Source organism: Oncorhynchus mykiss, chromosome 3 (assembly GCF_013265735.2).
Source record: "Oncorhynchus mykiss isolate Arlee chromosome 3, USDA_OmykA_1.1, whole genome shotgun sequence".
NCBI classification, from domain to species: Eukaryota; Metazoa; Chordata; class Actinopteri; order Salmoniformes; family Salmonidae; genus Oncorhynchus; species Oncorhynchus mykiss.
The window spans coordinates 77,357,882-77,376,934 of NC_048567.1; the positions used below are offsets into that span (position 1 = coordinate 77,357,882).

A 19,053-nucleotide genomic window follows, 5' to 3' on the forward strand; every position below is an offset into this window, starting at 1 on the left:
TTAGGTCTACAGACAGTTGGCATCTTCCGTGTAGGGAGCTCAAAGAAGAGAGTACGGCAGGTGAGGTTTCTGTGGAAAATGCTGATGAACACATCGATGAGGTGCTCATCAAAACACACTGTGAAATTCCTAGTGTGTTTCTAGTGTTAAACTGTGGAGGGAGGGATGTTGTCTCCAGTATGTTTCTAGTGTTAAACTGTGGAGGGAGGGATGTTGTCTCCAGTATGTTTCTAGTGTTAAACTGTGGAGGGTGGGATGTTGTCTCCAGTCCAGTATGTTTCTAGTGTTAAACTGTGGAGGGTGGGATGTTGTCTCCAGTATGTTTCTAGTGTTAAACTGTGGAGGGTGGGATGTTGTCTCCAGTCCAGTATGTTTCTAGTGTTAAACTGTGGAGGGTGGGATGTTGTCTCCAGTCCAGTATGTTTCTAGTGTTAAACTGTGGAGGGTGGGATGTTGTCTCCAGTCCAGTATGATTCTAGTGTTAAACTGTGGAGTGTGGGATGTTGTCTCCAGTCCAGTATGTTTCTAGTGTTAAACTGTGGAGGGTGGGATGTTGTCTCCAGTCCAGTATGTTGCTAGTGTTAAACTGTGGAGGGTGGGATGTTGTCTCCAGTCCAGTATGTATCTAGTGTTAAACTGTGGAGGGTGGGATGTTGTCTCCAGTCCAGTATGTTTCTAGTGTTAAACTGTGGAGGGTGGGATGTTGTCTCCAGTCCAGTATGTTTCTAGTGTTAAACTGTGGAGGGTGGGATGTTGTCTCCAGTCCAGTATGTATCTAGTGTTAAACTGTGGAGGGTGGGATGTTGTCTCCAGTCCAGTATGATTCTAGTGTTAAACTGTGGAGGGTGGAATGTTGTCTCCAGTATGTTTCTAGTGTTAAACTGTGGAGGGTGGGATGTTGTCTCCAGTATGTTTCTAGTGTTAAACTGTGGAGGGTGGGATGTTGTCTCCAGTCCAGTATGTTTCTAGTGTTAAACTGTGGAGGGTGGGATGTTGTCTACAGTCCAGTATGTTGCTAGTGTTAAACTGTGGAGGGAGGGATGTTGTCTCCAGTATGTTTCTAGTGTTAAACTGTGGAGTGTGGGATGTTGTCTCCAGTATGTTTCTAGTGTTAAACTGTGGAGGGTGGGATGTTGTCTCCAGTCCAGTATGTTTCTAGTGTTAAACTGTGGAGGGTGGGATGTTGTCTCCAGTCCAGTATGTTGCTAGTTTTACACTGTGGAGGGAGGGATGTTGTCTCCAGTATGTTTCTAGTGTTAAACTGTGGAGGGTGGGATGTTGTCTCCAGTCCAGTATGTTTCTAGTGTTAAACTGTGGAGGGTGGGATGTTGTCTCCAGTCCAGTATGATTCTAGTGTTAAACTGTGGGTGAGGGATGTTGTCTCCAGTATGTTTCTAGTGTTAAACTGTGGAGGGAAGGATGTTGTCTCCAGTCCAGTATGTTGCTAGTGTTAAACTGTGGAGGGAAGGATGTTGTCTCCAGTCCAGTATGTTGCTTGTGTTAAACTGTGGAGGGTGGGATGTTGTCTCCAGTATGTTTCTAGTGTTAAACTGTGGAGGGTGGGATGTTGACTCCAGTATGTTTCTAGTGTTAAACTGTGGAGGGAGGGATGTTGTCTCCAGTATGTTTCTAGTGTTAATCTGTGGAGGGTGGGATGTTGTCTCCAGTCCAGTATGTTGCTAGTGTTAAACTGTGGAGGGTGGGATGTTGTCTCCAGTCCAGTATGTTTCTAGAGTTAAACTGGAGGGTGGGATGTTGTCTCCAGTATGATTCTAGTGTTAAACTGTGGAGGGTGGGATGTTGTCTCCAGTCCAGTATGATTCTAGTGTTAAACTGTGGAGGGTGGGATGTTGTCTCCAGTATGTTTCTAGTGTTAAACTGTGGAGGGTGGGATGTTGTCTCCAGTCCAGTATGTTTCTAGTGTTAAACTGTGGAATGTAGGATTCTGTCTCAAGTATGATTCTAGTGTTAAACTGTGGAATGTAGGCTGCTGTCTCAAGTATGATTCTAGTGTTAAAATGTGGAGGGATGGCTGTTGTCTCAAGTCTAGTATGTTTTTAGTGTTAAAATGTGCAGGGATGGCTGTTGTCTCAAGTATGTTTCTAGTGTTAAAATGTGGAGGGATGGCTGTTGTCTCAAGTATGTTTCTAGTGTTAAAATGTGGTGGGATGGCTGTTGTCTCAAGTATGTTTCTAGTGTTAAAATGTGGAGGGATAGCTGTTGTCTCAAGTATGTTTCTAGTGTTAAAATGTGGAGGGATGGCTGTTGTCTCAAGTATGTTTCTAGTGTTAAAATGTGGAGGGATGGCTGTTGTCTCAAGTATGTTTCTAGTGTTAAAATGTGGAGGGATGGCTGTTGTCTCAAGTATGTTTCTAGTGTTAAAATGTGGAGGGATAGCTGTTGTCTCAAGTATGTTTCTAGTGTTAAAATGTGGAGGGATGGCTGTTGTCTCAAGTATGATTCTAGTGTTAAAATGTGGAGGGATGGCTGTTGTCTCCAGTATGTTTCTAGTGTTAAACTGTGGAGGGTGGGATGTTGTCTCCAGTCCAGTACGTTTCTAGTGTTAAACTGTGGAGGGTGGGATGTTGTCTCCAGTATGTTTCTAGTGTTAAACTGTGGAGGGTGGGATGTTGTCTCCAGTCCAGTATGTTTCTAGTGTTAAACTGTGGAGGGACTGATGTTGTCTCCAGTCCAGTATGTTTCTAGTGTTAAACTGTGGAATGTAGGATTCTGTCTCAAGTATGTTTCTATTGTTAAAATGTGGAGGGTAGGCTGCTGTCTCAAGTATGATTCTAGTGTTAAACTGTGGAATGTAGGCTGCTGTCTCAAGTATGTTTCTAGTTTTAAAATGTGGAGGGATGGCTGTTGTCTCAAGTATGTTTCTAGTGTTAAAATGTGGAGGGATGGCTGTTGTCTCAAGTATGATTCTAGTGTTAAAATGTGGAGGGATGGCTGTTGTCTCAAGTATGTTTCTAGTGTTAAAATGTGGTGGGATGGCTGTTGTCTCAAGTATGTTTCTAGTGTTAAAATGTGGAGGGATAGCTGTTGTCTCAAGTATGTTTCTAGTGTTAAAATGTGGAGGGATGGCTGTTGTCTCAAGTATGTTTCTAGTGTTAAAATGTGGAGGGATGGCTGTTGTCTCAAGTATGTTTCTAGTGTTAAAATGTGGAGGGATGGCTGTTGTCTCAAGTATGTTTCTAGTGTTAAAATGTGGAGGGATAGCTGTTGTCTCAAGTATGATTCTAGTGTTAAAATGTGGAGGGATGGCTGTTGTCTCCAGTATGTTTCTAGTGTTAAACTGTGGAGGGTGGGATGTTGTCTCCAGTCCAGTATGTTGCTAGTGTTAAACTGTGGAGGGACTGATGTTGTCTCCAGTCCAGTACGTTTCTAGTGTTAAACTGTGGAGGGTGGGATGTTGTCTCCAGTATGTTTCTAGTGTTAAACTGTGGAGGGTGGGATGTTGTCTCCAGTATGTTTCTAGTGTTAAACTGTGGAGGGTGGGATGTTGTCTCCAGTCCAGTATGTTTCTAGTGTTAAACTATGGAGGGACTGATGTTGTCTCCAGTCCAGTATGTTTCTAGTGTTAAACTGTGGAATGTAGGATTCTGTCTCAAGTATGTTTCTATTGTTAAAATGTGGAGGGTAGGCTGCTGTCTCAAGTATGATTCTAGTGTTAAACTGTGGAATGTAGGCTGCTGTCTCAAGTATGTTTCTAGTTTTAAAATGTGGAGGGATGGCTGTTGTCTCAAGTATGTTTCTAGTGTTAAAATGTGGAGGGATGGCTGTTGTCTCAAGTATGATTCTAGTGTTAAAATGTGGAGGGATGGCTGTTGTCTCAAGTATGATTCTAGTGTTAAAATGTGGTGGGATGGCTGTTGTCTCAAGTATGATTCTAGTGTTAAAATGTGGAGGGAGGGCTGTTGTCTCCAACAAGTTTCTAGTGTTAAACTGTGGAATGTGGGATGTTGGTATGCTGTTTCCAGCTCAGAGAGCAGTGTGACCTGGGAATGGAGGTCCAGCTGGATGAGGCTAACAGTGTCCATGATGTGGCCGCGCTGCTTAAGGAGTTCCTGAGGGATATGCCTGAACCCCTGCTGACCAGAGAGCTCTACACCGCATTCCTCAACACCATGTGTGAGGAACACAGACACACAGGCTTGGCCACACACACACACACACACACACACACACACACACACACACACACACACACACACACACACACGCACACACACACACACACACACACACACACCTTGGCCTGGCCACACTCAGACATACACACACAAACACACACACACACACACACACTGGCTTGTCCACACACAGACATACACACACACACACACACACCCTGGCCTGGCCACACACAGACGTACAAACACACGCACACACACACACACACAAAAACACAAAACTAAACCCATACTTTACGCTCACATCTAAACTTCATACCACAATATGACACACAATCTCACCACCACACTTCACACAGCCTTCATCTCTAGCATGAACAGCCCACATTTACCCCATACCCCACATTCATGTACACTTCATACACTATATAACTCAATTGCTTCACCACAATCTAACCACAACACTACTCATAGCCTTAATCAACCCAATGTGTGAAGGGTTTAGTTACGCCTACAGTGCCATGCAAAAGTATTCATCCCCCTTGGCGTTTTTCCTATTTAGTTGCATTACAACCTGGGATTTTTATTTGGATTTCATGTAATGTACATTCACAAAATAGTCCAAATAGGTGAAGTGAAATGAAAAAAATAACTTGTTTAAAAAAATTGTGGTTTGTGCATATGTATTCACCCCCTTTGCTATGAAGCCCCTAAATAAGATCTGGTGCAACCAATTACCTTCAGACGTCACATAATTGGTTAAATAAGGTCCACCTGTGTGCAATCTAAGTGTCACATGATCTCAGTATGTATACACCTGTTCTGAAAGGCCTCAGAGTCTGCAACACCACTAAGCAAGAGGCACCACCAAGCAAGCGGCAATATAAAGACCAAGGAGCTCTCCAAACAGGTCAAGGACAACGTTGTGGAGAAGTACAGATCAAGGTTGTTGTTTTTTTAAATATCTGAAACTTGAACATCCCATGGAGCACCATTAAATCCATTATTAAAAAATTGAAAGAATATGGCACCACAACGAACCTGCCGAGAGAGGGCCGCCCACCAAAACTCACTGACCAGGCAAGGAGGACGTTAATCAGAGAGGCAATAAAGAGACCAAAGATAACCCTGAAGGATCTGCAAAGCTCCACAGCGGAGATTGGAGTATCTGTCCATAGGACCACTTTAAGCCATATACTCCACAGAGTTGGGCTTTACGGAAGAGTGGCCAGAAAAAAGCCATTGCTTAAAGAAGAAAATAAGCAAACACGTTTGGTGTTTGCCAAAATTCATGTGGGAGACTCCCCAAACATATGAAAGAAGGTACTCTGGTCAGATGAGACTAAAATTGAGCTTTTTGGCCATCAAGCAAAACACCAAGTCTGGGTCAAACCCAACACCTCCATCACCCCGAGAACTTCATCCATGAACTTCATTCACAGTGAAGCATGGTGGTGGCAGCATCATGCTGTGGGGATGTTTTTCAATGGCAGGGACTGGGAAACTGGTCAGAATTGAAGGAATGATGGATGGCGCTAAATATAGGGAATTTCTTTGAGATTTGAGATTGGGATGGAGGTTCACCTTCCAGCAGGACAATGTCCCTAAGCATACTGCTAAAGCAACACTTGCGTGGTTTAAGGGGGAACATTCCAATGAATGGCCTAGTCAAAGCCCAGACCTCAATCCAATTGAGAATCGGTGGTATGACTTAAATATTGCTGTACACCAGCGGAACCCATCCAACTTGAAGGAGCTGGAGCAGTTTTGCCTTTGAGAATGGGCAAAAAATCCCAGTGGTTAGATGTGCCAAGCTTATAGAGACATACCCCAAGAGACTTACAGCTGTAATTGCTGCAAAAGGTGTCTCTACAAAGTATTGACTTTGTTGGGGTGAATAGTTACAGTATGCACGCTCAAGTTTTCAGTTTTTTTGTCTTATTTGTTTCACAATAAAAAAAAAATTGCATCTTCAAAGTGGTAGGCATGTTGTGTAAATCAAATGATAAACACCCCCCAAAAAAATCTATTGTAATTCCAGGCTGTAAGGCAACAAAATAGGAAAAATGCCAAGGGGGTGAATACTTTCGCAAGCCACTGTACACTACAGTAGTTTTGTTATTAAGAAAGCATACACTTCATACACCAAGAGAGTATACCTGATTCCTATACCGTCTGTATTGTAAAACGTGTCTGTACCTGTACCTGTGAGAATGAGAGGGAGTTGTGTTGATGGTTGTCTTCCTCTGCAGTACTGGACCATCCAGACCAGGAGAGCACCATCCAGCTACTGGTGTATCTGCTGCCGCCGTGCAACAGTGACACCCTGCAACGCCTCCTGGAGTTCCTGGCCACGGTGACCGCCCACGCAGAGGACAGTCAGGACAGGGACGGACATGAGGTGTGGAATGGACAGGGCAGGCAAGGACTTGAGGGTAGGACACGGCAGGACAGGAGGACAGAATAGGAAGACTGGAGGACAGGGCAGGAGGACAGGACACGGCAGGACAGGAGGACAGGCCATGAGGGCAGTGCAGGGAAGGACAGGACATGAGGGTAGGACACGGCAGGACAGGAGGACAGGATAGGATGACTGGAGGACAGGACATGAGGGTAGGACACGGCAGGACAGGATAGGATGACTGGAGGACAGGACATGAGGGTAGGACACGGCAGGACAGGAGGACAGGATAGGATGACTGGAGGACAGGGTAGGAGGACAGGACATGAGGGCTGGACATGGCAGGACATGAGGAAAGGGCAGGAGGACAGGGCAGAGCATGACAGGATGAGAGGTTAGTAGTGTAATTAATTTACTCAGGTAGATGATAGATGAATGTTGTAGTTTTTCCCAATGTTGGTTATTTATGATTCTTGACAAGGTCATGAGTCATATTCATCTATCGAAATACTGCAAGCATTTTACATTACAGCGCAGACCACATTGTCATTAGCATGCTAGTAATAGTACTTCCACCACCCCAAATGAGCGCAGAGAGGAGTACATGGGAAGGATATTTTTACATTCTGATGTAACAAATTGACGGACTTTATAGCTTTATTCATGTTGACAAGAGCGGCTTAAGTGAGTATTAATTCCCACACTCCTCTCGGTTTGAATATGTATACACCTCTGTGTGTCAAGAGTCAGCCATGTGCATTAATTGTTTTCTATTGCTACCATAATCATAATTGATTTAAAAAAAAAATCTGTATTAATGACTGCTTACCCATGTTAATTTTCCATTAAAGAAAGACCAGAAAGTCATCTGATGTTTTTATTCAGTGTTACCTTAACTAATCCTTCCAGTTAACCTCCATCAACCTAACCTTCAGCATAGTCCTGATTTTTCCTGTAACCACAAAAGATCAGACGAAAATGTCTTGCTAACAATCACGTACTTGGCCTGTGAGGCTGTGAGTTGTGGGGCTGCTGGCCAGACAGCCAGAATGAGATCAATTCAGGCTTCATTATCCTGTTATTACTGGGGATTTCATGACGATGCATAACAAACTGTTCATGTCCTACCGAGCAGAAGGAGCTCATGTTTGCCAGCACTGGCAGGAGAGCTTCTCAGAAAGGTGTGTGTGTGTGTGTGTGTGTGTATGTTTTTGTGCTCATTGTCCCACTGCTGTCTTTAGATCACCGGGAACAAGATGACATCACTCAACTTGGCCACCGTCTTTGGGCCCAACCTTCTACACAAGCAGAAGAGCTCAGACAAGGAGTTTACTGTTCAGAGTGTTGCCCGCGCAGAGGAGAGTACAGCCATCATTGGCGTGGTACACAGCATGATCACCACATATGAGACCCTCTTCATGGTAAGCTATCCACTTATGGAAAACACTGTAACATGGCACCAATAGATGGATATATAAGTGTTTATCACACTAGATAGAGAACAGAGTACAAAATTGGCACAGCTGACAAACAATTGAACTCTCTTAGTCACTGCTCTCCTTTCCTAGAATAATTGTTCTTAGGGGAATTGTGCTTAAAGGGATACTTTGGGAATTTGGCAATGAGGCCTGCTATCTACTTCCCCATGGATTACATTTTTATGAAGGAAATTAGAGGTAGGTTCTGCTAGCAGATACCATAGACTTCCAGTCATTGTGGTAACGCTACTATAGTTAGTCATTGCAGTAGTTCTAGTTAGGAATGTCCTTCGAACTGCACGCAGATACAAAGAAAATGGTAAACACAAGTTCATCTGACTGGGGAAGTAGATAAAAGGACCTCATTGCCAAAATACAGATGTATTCCTTTAATAGAGTGGCTCCATCTAATGAAATGTAAACATGCATTTTATACGTTTTGGAGAAGGCCTAAGCCTTGTAAAACCAAGCTCCACAGAGAAGATCATCAACTCCTGCCTTTGTTTTTCACTCCTGTACGGGTCCTTATAAGGTCCAGGAAAAGGAGGACTATGGATTTGGACATACTGATTACAGTGTCTTTACAGTTTCTTTCCAGACCAAGCTCTATTTCTCTTAAAGGGGCAATCCTCAGTTGAAACAATAACAAAGCACACGCACTGCCTCTGTTATGGTAAAAAGGTGAGGGATGGACATGGAGAAATGCAATCACTCTTAAATTCATAGACAGAGCTATTTTGACGCAAGGACTGACCACTCAATATGTCAACAATATAGTTAAGCATATTTTGAAGCTATGCACAGTTTTTGCTTACAGTGCATTCAGAAAGTTTTTTGTTACGTTACAACCTTATTCTAAAATAGATTCAATTGTTTTTCTTCCATCCTCAATCAACACACAATATCCCATAATGACAAAGCAAAAAAAGGGTTCTAGAATTTTTTTGAAAATGTATTAAAAAATGTCAAACTGAATTCACATTTACATAGGTATTCAGACCCTTTACTCAGTTGAAGCACCTTTTTGCAGTGATTACAGCTTCGAGTCTTCTTGGGTAAGACACTATAAGCGTGGCACAACTGTATTTGGGGAATTTCTCTCATTCTCCTCTGCAGATCCTCTCAAGCTCTGTCCAGTTGGATGGGGAGGTTTGCTGCACTGCTATCATCAGATCTTTCCAGAGATGTTCGATCGGGATCAAGTCCGGGCTCTGGCTGGGCCACTCAAGTACATTCAGAGACTTGTCCTGAAGCCACTCTTGCGTTGTCTTGGATGTGTGCTTTGGGTCGTTGTCGTGTTGGAAGGTGAACCTTCACCCCAGTCCGAGGTCTTGAGCGCTCTTTAGCAGGTTTTTATCAAGGATCTCTCTGTACTTAGCTCCGTTCCTTACTAGTCTCCCAGTCCTTGCCGCTGAAAAACATCCCCACAGCATGATGCCACCAACCCCATTCTTCACCGTAGGGATGGTGCCAGGTTTCCTCCAGACGTGACGCTTGGCATTCAGGCCAAAGAGTTCAATCTTGGTTTTATTAGACCAGAGAATATTGTTTATCGTGGTCTAAGAGTAATTTAGGTGCCTTTTGGCAAACTCCAAGCAGCTGTCATGTGCCTTTTACTGAGGAGTGGCTTCCGTCTGGCCATTCTACCATAAAGGCCTGATTGGTGGAGTTCTGCAGAGATGGTTGTCCTTCTGGAAGGTTCTCCCAATGTCCACAGAGGAACTCTAGAGCTCTGTCAGAGTGACGATCAGGTTCTTGGTCACCTCCCTGACCAAGGCCCTTCTCCCCGATTGCTCAGTTTATCCGGGCGTCCAGCTCCAGGTCTTGGTGGTTCCAAACTTCTTCCATTTATGAATGATGGAGGCCACTGTGTTCTTGGGGACCTTCAATGCTACAGAAATGTTTTGGTACCCTTGCCCAGATGTGTGCCTCGACACAATCCTGTCTCAGAGCTTTACGGACAATTCCTTCGACCTCATGGCTTGGATGTTGCTCTGACATGCACTGTCAACTGTGGGACAGTGCATGTCTCACAGTGTGCCTTTCCAAATCATGTCCAATCAATTGCATTTACCACAGGTTGACTCTAATCAAATTGTAGAAACATCTCAAGGATGATCAATGGAAACAGAATACACCTGAGCTCAATTTCGAGTCTCATTGCGAAGGGTCTCAATACTTATGTAAATAGGGTATTTCAGTTTTTTTATTATTATAAAATGTGCAAAATCTCATAAAAACCTGTATTCGCTTTGGCACTATGGGGTATTGTGTGTGGATTGATAAGGAAAACATTTAATTTAATAAATGTTAGAATTAAGCTGTAACGTAACAAAATGTGGAAAAATCGAAGTGGTCTGAATACTTTCAGAATGAACTGCACACACATTATCAAAGCATGTTGTGTGTGGCTGGAGCATCTGGGGACTCACTCCTATCATGACATGTGCACTGAACAAAAATATAAACACAACATTGTTGGTCCAATTTTTCATGAGCTGAAATAAAAAATCCCAGAAATTTTCCATAAAAAGCTTAGTTCCATAAATTTTTGTCCATAAATGTGTTTACATCCTTGTTAGTGAGCATTTCTCATTTGCCAAGGTAATCCATCCACCTGGCAGGTGTGGCATATCAAGAAGTTGATTATTTTAAACCTCTACGGGATCAGTGTCCCTAAACCGGGACGGTTGTTGCTAATGTGACTAGAATGTCGTTGTATAAAACAGCCAACTTTCCAGGACATAGACGTGTCTTATATGGGCAGAAGATTACATTCTTGTTAATCTAACTGCTGTGTCTAATTAACAGTAGCTATTACAATGAAAAAATACCATGCTATTGTTTGAGGAGAGTGCAAAACAACAATCCTTTTATCACGGCAACTGGTTTGATACATTCAGTAATCTTGCTCTTATTTGTCATCCCGAGGGTCCCAGAGATAAATGTAGCATAGTTGTGTTTGATAAAATCAATTTTTATGTTCAAATGTAGCAACTGGGGTCTACAGTTTTACCCACTGATGTCTCTGGCTCCACACCCACCCCACGTTCCTTCACTTCCGGCGCTGACAGAGATGGCCGCCTTGCTTCGCGTTCCTAGGAAACTATGCAGTGTTTTGTTTTTTTATGTGTTATTTCCCCCCCAAGCAGACACATCGCCGGCCCTGAAAGAACTTCATTGGACTCTATGTAAACTGGAAACCACATATCCTGAGGCTGCACTTATTGTAGCCAGGGATTTTAACAAGGCTAATCTGAAAACAAGGCTCCCTAAATTCTATCAGCATATTGATTGTGCTACCAGGGCAAAACCCTAGACCACTGTTATTCTAACTGCTGCAATGCATTTAAGGCCCTCCCCCGACCTCCCTTCGGAAAAGCTGGCCACGACTCCATTTTGTTGCTCCCAGCCTATAGACAGAAACTAAAACAGGAAGCACCCGCGCTCAGGTCTGTTCAACGCTGGTCCGACCAATCTGATTCCACGCTTCAAAATTGCATCGAACACGTGGACTGGGATATGTTCCGCATTGCGGCGAACAACAACATTGACGAATACGCTGATTCGGTGTGCGAGTTTATTAACAAGTGCATCGGTGATGTTGTACCCACAGCGTCTATTACAACATTCCCCAACCAGAAACGGTGGATTGATGGCAGAATTGGTGCAAAACAGAACACGTGAACCACTGCTTTTAATCAGGGCAAGGTGACCGGAAACATGACCGAATACAAACAGTGTAGCTATTCCCTCCGCAAGGCAATCAAACAAGCTAAGCGTCAGAACAGAGACAAAGTGGAGTCGCAATTCAACGGCTCAGACACGAGAGGTATGTGGCAGGGTCTACAATCAATCACGGACTACAAAAGAACAACCAGCCCCGTCGCGGATCACGATGCCTTGCTCCCAGACAGACTAAACAACTTTTTTGCTCGCTTTGAGGACAATACAGTGTCACTGACACGGCCAGCTACCAAATCCTGCGGGCTCTCCTTCACTGCAGCCAACGTGAGTAAAACATTTAAACGTGTCAACCCTCGCAAGGCTGCAGGCCCAGACGGCATCCCCAGCCGCATACTCAGAGCGTGCACAGACTGGCAGGCTGGTGTGTTTACAGACATATTCAATCAATTCTTATCCCAGTCTGCTGTCCCCACATGCTTCAAGAGAGCCACCATTGTTCCTGTTCTCAAGAAAGCTAAATGACAACCGACCTGTAGCACTCACTTCCATCATCATGAAGTGCTTTGAGAGACTAGTCAAGGACCATATCACCTCCACCCTACCTGACACCCTAGACCCACTCCAATTTGCTTACCCCCCCAATAGGTCCACAGACGACGCAATCGCCACCACACTGCCCTAACCCATCTGGACAAGAGGAATACCTATGTAAGAATGCTGTTCATCGATTACAGCTCAGCATTTAACACCATAGTACCCTCCAAACTCATCATTAAGCTCGAGACCCTGGGTCTCGACCCCACCCTGTGCAACTGGGTCCTGGACTTCCTGACGTGCCGCCCCCAGGTGGTGAGGGTAGGTAACAACATCTCCACCCCGCTGATCCTCAACACTGGGTCCCCACAAGGGTGCGTTCTCAGCCCTCTCCTGTACTACCTGTTCACCCACGACTGCATGGCCATGCACGCCTCCAACTCAATCATCAAGTTTGCAGACGACACTACAGTGATAGGCTTGATTACCAACAACGATGAGACAGCCTACAGGGAGGAGGTGAGGGCCCTCGGAGTGTGGTGTCAGGAAAATAACCTCACATTCAATGTCAACAAAACAAAGGAGATGATCGTGGACTTCAGGAAACAGCAGAGGGAGCAGCCCCCTATCTACATTGATGGGACAGTAGTGGAGAGGGTGGAGAGTTTTAAGTTCCTCGGCATACACATCACGGACAAACTGAAATGGTCCACCCACACAGACAGTGTTGTGAAGAAGGCGCAGCAGCGCCTCTTCAACCTCAGGAGGCTGAAACAATTTGGCTTGTCACCAAAAACACACAAACTTTTACAGATGCACAATTGAGAACCTCCTGTCGGGCTGTATCACCGCCCACCACCGTACGGCAGCTGCTCCACCCATAACCGTAAGACTCTCCAGAGGGTAGTGAGGTCTGCACAACGCATCACCGGGTGCAAACTACCTGCCCTCCAGGACACCTACACCACCCGATGTCACGGAATGTTATATATTGGATGTTAGATATTGTTAGATATTACTGCATGGTCGGAACTAGAAGCACAAGCATTTCGCTACACTTGCATTAACATCTGCTAACTACATACATATTTGTATGTGACAAATACATTTGATTTGATTTGACCCGGCCATCTAGATTTGTGAAAGTGTATAAGCTAATGATCCATCGTGTACTGTATGACATTCCTAGGAGTGTGTAAACTTTATTTTTTTTATTACCAAAACATTTTTATATGTTCTCTATAGTTATGTACTTGAAAATGTATAAATGATCAATTCGGCACATTTAGGCAATCTCCTGGCAGACTTGATACAACATTTTGTGCAGTAATGTAATTCTTCACTGGAGCAGTCTGAAACTTTGCACACACACACACACACACACACTGTTGCCATCTGGTGGCCAAAATCTAAATTACACCAGGACTCCTATCTGAAAGTATGGCCATTCTCCTACATTTCAATGATGGAAAAATACAAAATAGAAAAATCATGTTTTACCAGATCTAATGTGTTATATTCTCCTACATTAATTTCACATTTCCAGAAACTTCAAAGTGTTTCCTTTCAAATGGTATCAAGAATATGCATATCCTTGCTTCAGGTCCTGAGCTACAGGCAGTTAGATTTGGTTATGTCATTTTAGGTGAAAATTGAAAAAAAGGGTATGATCCTTGAGGTTCATGATCATTACACAGGTGCACCTTGTGCTGGGGGACAATAAAAGGCCACTATAAATGTGCAGATTTGTCACACAACACAATGCCACAGATGTCTCAAGTTTTGAGGGAGCGTACAATTGGCATGCTGCCTGCAGGAATGTCCACCAGAGCTGTTGCCAGAGAATTGAATGTTAATTTCTCTTCCATAAGCTGCCTCCAACATTGTTTTAGAGAATTTGGCGGTGGGGTAATGCTATGGGCAGGCATAAACTAGGGACAGCAAACACAAATGCATTTTATCGATGGCAATTTGAATGCAAAGAGATATCGTGACGAGATCCTGAGGCCCATTATCGTGCCATTCATCCGCTGCCATCAGCTCATGTTTCAGCATGATAATGCACGGCCCCATGTCACAAGGATCTGTACACAATTCCTGGACACTGAAAATGTCCCAGTTCTTCCATGGCCTGCATACTCACCATACATGTCACCCATTGAGCATGTTTGGGATGCTCTGGATCAACATGTATGACAGCATATACGACAAGCGTGTTCCAGTTCCTGCCAATATCCAGCAACTTTGCACAGCCATTGAAGAGGAGTGGGACAACATTCCACAGGCCACAATCAACAGCCTGATCAACTCTATGCAAAGGAGAATGTGCTGCGCTGAATGAGGCAAATGGCGGTCACACCAGATACTGACTGGTTTTCTGATCCACGCCCCTACTTTTTTTAAAGGTTTACGTGACCAACAGATGCATGTCTGTATTCCCAGTCATGTGAAATCCATAGATTATGACCTAATTTATTTATTTCAATCGACTGATTTCCTTATATGAACTGTAACTCAGTAAAATCTTGGAAATTGTTGCATGTTTGCGTATATATTTTTGTTCAGTGTATTTTGGTTTCTGATATGGTACGACCGTTGATCTCATGAGGCATTTGTACGTTATATTCTTCAAGAATCGATGTCATTAATTTGATAAGACCATAAATAGATGGAATAGATACAGCAACCGTGGATTTCCTTTAAACCTTTAGTCTGTGGGATCTTTCAACACAAAATATCTCACAACCACCATCCCTCCTTTACCCTTTCCATTGCATTGCTTCATCTAAGCTATATGCACTACCGTTCAAAAGTTTGGGGTCACTTAGAAATGTCCTTGTTTTTTACAGAAAAACTATTTTTTTTGTCCGTTAAAATAACATTGAATTGATTAGAAATACAGTGTAGACATTGTTAATGTTGTAAATGACTATTGTAGCTGGAAACGGCTGATTTTTTATGATATCTACATAGGTGTACAGAGGCCCATTATCAGCAACCATCACTCCTGTGTTCCAATGGCACATTGTGTTAGCTAATCCAAGTTTATGAGCAAGAGGACAAGTACATTAGAGTGTCTAGTTTGAGAAACAGACGCCTCACAGACACTCTAATATACTTGTCCTTTTGCTCAGTTGTGCACCAGGGCCACCCACTCTCTTTCAATTCTGTTAGAGCCAGTTTGCACAGTTCTGTGAAGGGAGTAGTACGAGTGTTGTACGAGATCTTCAGTTTCTTGGCAATTTCTCGCATGGAATAGCCTTAATTTCTCAGAACAAGAACAGACTGACGAGTTTCAGAAATAAGTTATTTGTTTCTAGCCATTTTAAGCCTGTAATCGAACCCACAAATGATGCTCCAGATACTCAACTAGTCTAAAGAAGGCCAGTTGTATTGCTTCTTTAATCAGCACAACAGTTTTCAGCTGTGCGAACATAATTGCAAATGGCTTTTCTAATGATCAATTACCCTTTTAAAATTATTAACTTGGATTAGCTAACACAGTATGCCACTGGAACACATGAGTGATGGTTGCTGATAATGGGCCTCTGTACGCCTATGTAGATATTCCTTTAAAAATCTGCCGTTTCCAGCTACAACAGTCATTTACAACATTAACAATGTCTACACTGTATTTCTGATCAATTTGATGCTATTTTAATGGACAAAAAATGAGCTTTTCTGTTAAAAACAAGGACATTTCTGAGTGACCCCAAACTTCTGAACGGTAGTGTATATATATTTGCATGTGTTAACCAATGGTGCAATAGCTTTAAACTTTACTTGAACCACTTGCTTATTATACATCGTCTGTAGGAGACATTCTTGTTTCAGCTCTTGTAATTTAGCGTTTCAGAGTACATATTTACATTATTGTGTCAATATCTGTCTCAACACTTGGCCTACATCTGAGCCGCTTGATTTACAGTGAAGGACTTAGATATCCAGTTTAAGCCAACAGAGAATGAGGTAGATGTAACAACTGTCTGTTCAGCTGAGACGTCTAGTTAAGGATTGTGTGTTTCTGGCCCTTCCAGGTGCCGCCTGACCTGCAGAATGAGGTTCTGATGAGTCTACTAGAGACGGATCCTGACGTAGTGGATTACCTCCTGAGGAGGAAGGATTCTCAGCACTCGTGAGTGTGTGGCCTTTTGTGTGCTTAGATATGGACGATTGGACGTGATGCTGTGCCTCTGCCAAATGGGCATCAGGTGGCTTAGTAGTTAAGAGCGTTGGGCCAGTAACTGAAATGTCGCTGGTTTGAATCCCTGAGCTGACTAGGTGAAAAATATGTCCTTAACCCTACTTGCTCCAGATAAGATAACATCTACTACATGACAAATAGTTAAAAAGCTCTGTGAAAATCCTGTACGGTGATGTATGGGGCTCTGAGAAGGTACTCGAGCACCCCCTGGTGGTAGTATTGTGTATTTTCACTTCTTACCTAAACATCATCGTGATGACATATAGTTTCAGTTTTCTTACCTAAACATCATTGTGATGACATTTGGTTTTAATGTTCTTACCTAAACATGAGATATTACTGCACTGTTGGATCTAGGAACACAAGCATTTTGCTACACCCACAATAACATCTGCTAAATATGTTGTATGCGACCAATAAAATTAGATTTGATATAATGTAGTTTCCGTTCTCTTACCCAGACATCATTGTGATAACATATCATTTCAGTTGTCTCCCTTCTCTGTACACCATGGCATACTTTGTAACTAGGGCAATGAGTTGTTCCTGGTCAGATAATACCTACTATGGTAAATCTACTGGTCATCATATGTCTCATTTTACATCATGTCTCTTTCTTCTCCTCTCCCCCATAGTGGTCCAGGCCCTCTGAGGACTGAGGATCCCTTCTCTTTGAGGGAGAGGCGTTGCTCCAGTGACTCCAACAAGGCCTCCAGTGGGGATGTGTCCCCCTATGACAACAACTCACCTGTGCTGCCGGAGCGGCTGCTCTCCCAGCCCCAGGAGGACAGGAACCTCCTCTCTGATAGGCTGTTCAGGGTTCCAGAGCAGTACACACTGGTTGGCCACGTCAAAGGTCGTCCTAGCATCACCTGTCACTCACCATCCACAGGCAAAGGTGAGCTTCCCAATGGTCGAGTTGTTGGTCATTTAATTTCTGAAAATAGCACAATATGCTGTATTGTATATGGCTACTTAGGCTGAGGAATATGTCTTATTTTTCCATTAGACACACCTGATGAACATGTCTGGGGTGCCTGGCATGCCTCTCTAAGGAAAGGGTTTGTGGATCATCACATCACTGGTACATTCATTGTCTTTAAACATAATGTCTCATTCTTTGCTCTTTGAAACTTTGCAACCTAGAATAAACATTGTAGACTAGATGGAGTTAGACGTTGATTATGTGTATAAATGGTTTCCCCTAGGTTCCCATGGCGACGTTTCGGAACACGGCTCATCAGAGGGACTCGACCGTCACCAAGGTAACAACAGCAAACTGCCTGTCAGACGAACTTATACCTCATTAGGTGTGCCTGAGTGCAGACCACACCCCCCGGTGACTCGCTGCAGCAGTAGCCCTCTGACGGAGAGAGGGCAAAGACAGCAGGGTACCGACTCATTATTACATCACCGACCACAGGGAAGACCAGGGGCCGGCAGCTCAGAGGACCTCGCACTAAGAGGAGGAGTGTCACAGCCTGCCAGTCCCTCCCTCAGAGGCAGGCCTGGCGGCAGGGTGGATGGAAGGCCTCCCCCTCCCTACCCTGGACCTCTCAGAGGAACACACAGAGAATGTTCTCACTCTACACCTTCCCTCTCCCTCTCCACGCACCAGTGTGTGACCCCACAGAGCCCCCAACGGCCCCCCCAGGGCAGCTGCAGCCCCAGGAACCGGACTGTGGCCCCTAAGAACCCCTCCACTAGTCCTCTGGAAGGAAAGGTGCCAGTCAGCCCGGAGTGGCAGAGAGAGAGTTGGCAGATATGGAAGCTCTTATCAACAGACAACACAGACACACTACCAGAGACACTGGTGTGATGCGTTGAGTAGACCCACTAACTTCAACTACTGTGTTACCAAGAGGAGAGGAGGGATGGGGGGGGGTTCCTGTATGATTATGTTGATCTGCTACTTACTGAGATGTGCCAATTGTCTGTGAGTAACGGTGTGTTTGTTTGTTAATGTTGTTGTTTCACTCTGCTCATGTGTTACCTACACTTTTTTCAGAAGCTTGACTCCAACATTTTGTCATTAAGACATACCTTAACAGAGACACAAATTAACATCACTGAGATGTGACTATCTGAGTATTTTTTTTGGGGGGCCATGTCATTTACAGTGCCTTGCGAAAGTATTCGGCCCCCTTGAACTTTGCGACCTTTTGCCACATTTCAGGCTTCAAATATAAAGATATAAAACTGTATTTGTTTGTGAAGAATCAACAACAAGTGGGACACAATCATGAAGTGGAACGACATTTATTGGATATTTCAAACTTTTTTAACAAATCAAAAACTGAAAAATTGGGCGTGCAAAATGATTCAGCCCCCTTAAGTTAATACTTTGTAGCGCCACCTTTTGCTGCGATTACAGCTGTAAGTCGCTTGGGGTATGTCTCTATCAGTTTTGCACATCGAGAGACTGACATTTTTTCCCATTCCTCCTTGCAAAACAGCTCGAGCTCAGTGAGGTTGGATGGAGAGCATTTGTGAACAGCAGTTTTCAGTTCTTTCCACAGATTCTCGATTGGATTCAGGTCTGGACTTTGACTTGGCCATTCTAACACCTGGATATGTTTATTTTTGAACCATTCCATTGTAGATTTTGCTTTA

At 43.8% G+C, this 19,053-nt stretch overlaps 1 protein-coding gene across 2 annotated transcripts in view; it reads left to right on the forward strand.

Annotated features, from left to right (window-relative positions):
- LOC110504830 (rho GTPase-activating protein 6) overlaps window positions 1-18,612 on the forward strand; it is a 75,185-nt gene extending 56,573 nt beyond the window's left edge. For both annotated transcript variants that reach the window (XM_036975242.1, XM_036975243.1), the window contains exons 6-13: window positions 5-60; window positions 3,984-4,134; window positions 6,389-6,537; window positions 7,779-7,958; window positions 16,274-16,371; window positions 17,076-17,338; window positions 17,450-17,524; window positions 17,649-18,612. In XM_036975242.1, the coding sequence (XP_036831137.1) occupies window positions 5-60; window positions 3,984-4,134; window positions 6,389-6,537; window positions 7,779-7,958; window positions 16,274-16,371; window positions 17,076-17,338; window positions 17,450-17,524; window positions 17,649-18,259 (1,583 nt within the window). In that variant the 3' untranslated portion in view covers window positions 18,260-18,612. The remainder of the gene's footprint in view (window positions 1-4; window positions 61-3,983; window positions 4,135-6,388; window positions 6,538-7,778; window positions 7,959-16,273; window positions 16,372-17,075; window positions 17,339-17,449; window positions 17,525-17,648) is intronic.
- The last annotated feature ends 441 nt before the right edge of the window (window positions 18,613-19,053 follow it).